Source organism: Benincasa hispida, chromosome 6 (assembly GCF_027475165.1).
Source record: "Benincasa hispida cultivar pf3 chromosome 6, pf3_genome.v1.1, whole genome shotgun sequence".
NCBI classification, from domain to species: domain Eukaryota; kingdom Viridiplantae; phylum Streptophyta; class Magnoliopsida; order Cucurbitales; family Cucurbitaceae; genus Benincasa; species Benincasa hispida.
Window position 1 is genome coordinate 25,090,551 of NC_143483.1, and position 4,422 is coordinate 25,094,972.

Sequence of the window (4,422 nt, forward strand, 5' to 3'; positions counted from 1 at the left end):
AATGTCTCCTCCAGATATGGAGTGAGAACATCGGACATTGCAACAACCAAAATATTAAAAATTCTTCATTTTATTTTTACCTTTTTTTTTTATGATCATATAAAGAGGACTACAAACCAAACACAGGCTTCCTTGTAAGGATATTCAAAGAAATTATCATCAAATTGAATTATTATTATTATATTCTTTTTTTCTTTTGTAAATAACCCACAAATAAACCCTTATTCTTCTTCTTCTTCTTCTTCTTCTTCTTCTTCTTCTTCTTCTTTTATTACCTAAACACCAACAAAAAAGACCATAATTATGCAGAATCATCAGCACATGAACTTGGTTTTGTCTACTGATGCAAAACCGAGGCTTAAATGGACTCCTGAGCTTCATGAAAGATTTGTTGAGGCTGTCAATCATCTTGGTGGAGCAGATAGTTCAGTTTTTCTTTTTCCTATTCTATTTAATCAACATCATTTCATTTTTTTTCTTTTTAATTTCTGTTTCATTAATTTAAACTTTTTTGTATATAAATGATTGCAGAGGCCACACCTAAGAGTTTGATGAGAGTGATGGGAATCACTGGCCTTAGTCTTTACCATCTCAAGAGCCATTTACAGGTTTTTCCTTTCAATCAATTTCTATTATGTATCATATCATATAGTTATAAAATCCCTCATATTGTTTATTTTCTATCAGAAATACAGGTTGGGTAAAAGCCAGCAATCTGAAACCAATGCCCATCTCAAGCTTCAAGGTTAATTATAATTACATTACACTTCATTTAACCCTTAGTTTTCCCTTCTGATTATTAACCTCTCTCTCTTTTTAATTTTTTTTTTTTTCTTCTTTGATATTGACTTCAAAGAGATGCAGAGAAAAGGTGGGCATTTTGATGGGGAGGAAGAAAACAAGGATAGGATTCAAAATCATAACGAAACAGAGTAAAAACGCCATCCACTGTTTTGAATTTCCACTTCAAATGGCTTAGATTTTGCTTTTTGTTTCACCCAAAAGAGGAATTGGGTTTCAAAATAATCTTATGTTTTTCGTTATTTTGGGTTGGTAATTGAAGGAACATGAAGATATCAGAAGCTCTACAAATGCAATTAGAAGTACAGAAGAAACTGCAAGAACAAATAGAGGTACAAAGGCATTTGCAGCTGAGAATCGAAGCACAAGGGAAGTATTTAAAGACAGTATTAAGAAAAGCACAAGAGACGATTGCAGGGTACGGATGTTGTTCTGAAGCACTTGAAGAGGCAAAAGCAGAGCTCTCTCAATTGGCTTCAATGGTGAGCTCTGGTTGTCAGAGCTCTTCTATATCAGAATTGACTGACTCAACAGAACTTAATTTCAAAGGTTTTGAAAGAGTGGGAAGAAGAATGTGTTCCATTGAAAGCTCTTTAACGTCTTCAGAGACATCAGAAGAGGCCCCAATCACGAGGAAGAGAAAAGGAAAAGAAAAGGAAAAAGAACAGAGTAGCTCTGTTTCTGAGGGAGATTGTAAGAGATTAACAATGCATAAAAGTGATGAGGAACACGACGAATTCAGAATGATCGACTTGAATGATTCACAATTTGACAATACTGCAATAGGAATTGCATCACTGTTGATCGAGTTTCTTTGAAAAGGGGGTCTTGAATGAATATGTGAAAGTATGGTGCTGAAAAGTTGGCATTTGCTTGTAAAATGTGTAAATGGGGGTATTGTACTATTGTATATAACGCATGTTTTTCATTTCGTAAGTAACATTTCAAGGTAAACCCAATGTTAAAATACATTATGTGTTAATTTGCTAGCTAAACCATGTAAACATCAATATCATATAAAAGCAATTATGGTTTCATTTTAGTCATCTCTGTCGTTGCTCCAGCTTCCGTCGTCGTTCTTGCTTCGCACCCAACTCTACCTCTGCCCAGCTCCGTTCCAACATTCCAGCGCCCAGATCCTCCAACGCAAGCTGTCGGCCAACCTTTGTAGATTTGTAGTCTTTCTTTTCTAGATCCATCGCCACCTTCAGGGGAAACCTACTGCTAAAGTCGTTCCAGATTGAATGCTATTCGTTGGGGTCTGACAAAATCTTTGTCACCGATCGAATCTGTTCCCCACTGATTATCAATTGGTCAGACCTGCGTGCACATACTCTCCATTTAATTGCTGCCGCCAATCAGATATGTGCAGTACTGTGGATAGCACCTAAAATGTATTATCTTAGAACCTCTAATCTCGGTCATTTATGATGTATAATGTGTTTATATATTTGTATTTATAGGATTTCGAGTAATTCATGCATTACAGAGCGTTCTGAGTTGTTGGGGTTAATTTAGAACTATTAGGAGCTAAATAGAGCAACTGGACTTCAATGAGGGAGAAAATGACCAAAATGCCACTAGGAAGCTTGGCACAGCGGCACTACTAAGCGCCATGGATGACGCTATTTCTAGTAGTTGCACAAAGGTCGATCACTGCGACACTCTGGAGTTTGACAAAAGATGAAAGCACGTCGTAGCACTACCTCGGTGTTGTGACAAGTGCTCCATCCGAGGGCACGTGAAGGCAGGGAGAGCTAGACTTGGTTTTGGCCATTCTTGGTTTTATATATATATACATCTTCGATTTTGGTTCAAAGGGGAGGAGAAGTTAGGCAATTTACAGAGCACTAGGCTTGGTTGTGTCCATTCTTGGGCAAAGCACATGGGATTTCTTCATATTTTGCTTTGTAATTTTTATTTTGGCGTCAGGATTCATGTATTGATGAACGACTAAAGGTCCAAACGTCGATTTTGAGATTTATTGGGTGATTTTCTATGATTTAATGAAGTTATCATCAATTGTTCTTGAGTTCTCTATTTCTTCTTGTTTTATATTCCTTGATTGATCTTTTAGGACGAGCATGATAAGTAAGTTAAATTAACAGCTTAGTGATTGATACGTGTATGTTCGTTCCCCACACTATACATTGTAATGGTAACCTTGACATTTTAATTTGAGTAGCAATAGGTTTTAATTATACTTATGGTTCAATTGCTAGCTTTTCATAGATCACCTAGTAATGAAAGATAAAAAAAACCTAGGAAATGAAAATACATTAGGTTAGGATTAGCCAATTTGATATGATTTTCTAATTAATTTTGTGATTAGCTAAGTAAGTAGGTTGGCGTGATAATACTTAGTTGATTTAGGAATTGACATCTACGTTGATTTTCCTTAGGGAGCCTGTCTAGCTTTTCCAAACAAATGATTAGGCTCAGTAATTAGATAACCTCATGAATCTTTTCATAATTAATCAATGAATTAAATCCTTAGATAGCCTCATAATCTCTTAATTGGTGAAGGTAATTTTGTGTAGTGGTTTCTCTCTCTTCTCTCTCTCCATCTATTTTACTTTACTACACTTTAATTTCCTGTAATATAATTTAGTTTTCCGGTCAACTCAAACTCAACACCCCCTGTTTTTAATGCTTTTCAAAGATCCAATTTAACTTAGAGAATTTTTCTCTTAGCTCTCTATGGTTCGATCCGGTCTTCCTACTAAGACTACTTGTTAGATGAAGTCAGGTTCAAGAATATAAATAATATTTGATTCATAGAAAGCCTCGAAAAACTTTTCATGTATCAACGTTATCTGTTTACAATTTCGTAGATTCATATTAAGATCTCTCGCAAACTGCTAACCAAGTCGACCAGACATGCCTCTCTTAGACATCTAAAACCCTTCCTGGCATCTCAATTTCGGCTATACCTCGTTGCTATCATCAAATTTTGCCTGGAGGGACCATGCTTTTTGTGGAAAAATTCACCTTGTGTTGGAATCCAATTTATTTAGTCTTGGTTTGGCTCAATTTCACAAACTTGGTTCGATTAAGTTCACTTGATTTGGTTTGCCTATTTAGTCGGTTCACTTGTTTCAACTATTTCTTCAATGGTTCTTATGAAAATAAGTCTATGAATTTCACATTTGCACGAATTGTAAAACTACACGAGTATAAATTTGCTAATTTTCCTACCATTGGGTGCAATATTGCCATAAGTGAGGCCATATTTGGAAATTTATCCTAATCTACCACCTTGATCTTTGGATAGATCCACTAAACCAAGAAACTTATCTTAACCTAACTTTACCATCTATTGTTGTTGTTGCCTCCACTTTCACTGAATCTTCTCTTCTTAAGTTCCCATCAGTAACGTTTATATTTCCTTAGGGCAGGTCCATGTCAACTCCAACTTTCTACCATTGTAGTCACACCAGTAATTTCGAATTCTTGATTCTACTTGTTGCAATCATATGACATCTGACATTTTGCTTCTATCTTCTTCTGTTTCGGCCATGTCACTACCCCTTATTTATGCTTCTGATGGAAATTGCACGTCTATATTCTCATATTGGTACAACTGTCTCACCCACATTATAACTTTCAAATACTATACCA

At 35.7% G+C, this 4,422-nt stretch overlaps 1 protein-coding gene across 1 annotated transcript; it reads left to right on the plus strand.

Moving 5' to 3' along the window:
• LOC150035531 (myb family transcription factor PHL8-like) lies at positions 1-1,847 on the plus strand. Its single transcript, XM_090314588.1, has 5 exons — positions 1-424; positions 532-608; positions 688-745; positions 857-932; positions 1,064-1,847. The coding sequence occupies exons 1-5, from the start codon at positions 304-306 to the stop codon at positions 1,617-1,619; spliced, it is 888 nt and encodes a 295-aa protein (XP_090170714.1). The 5' UTR covers positions 1-303; the 3' UTR covers positions 1,620-1,847.
• The last annotated feature ends 2,575 nt before the right edge of the window (positions 1,848-4,422 follow it).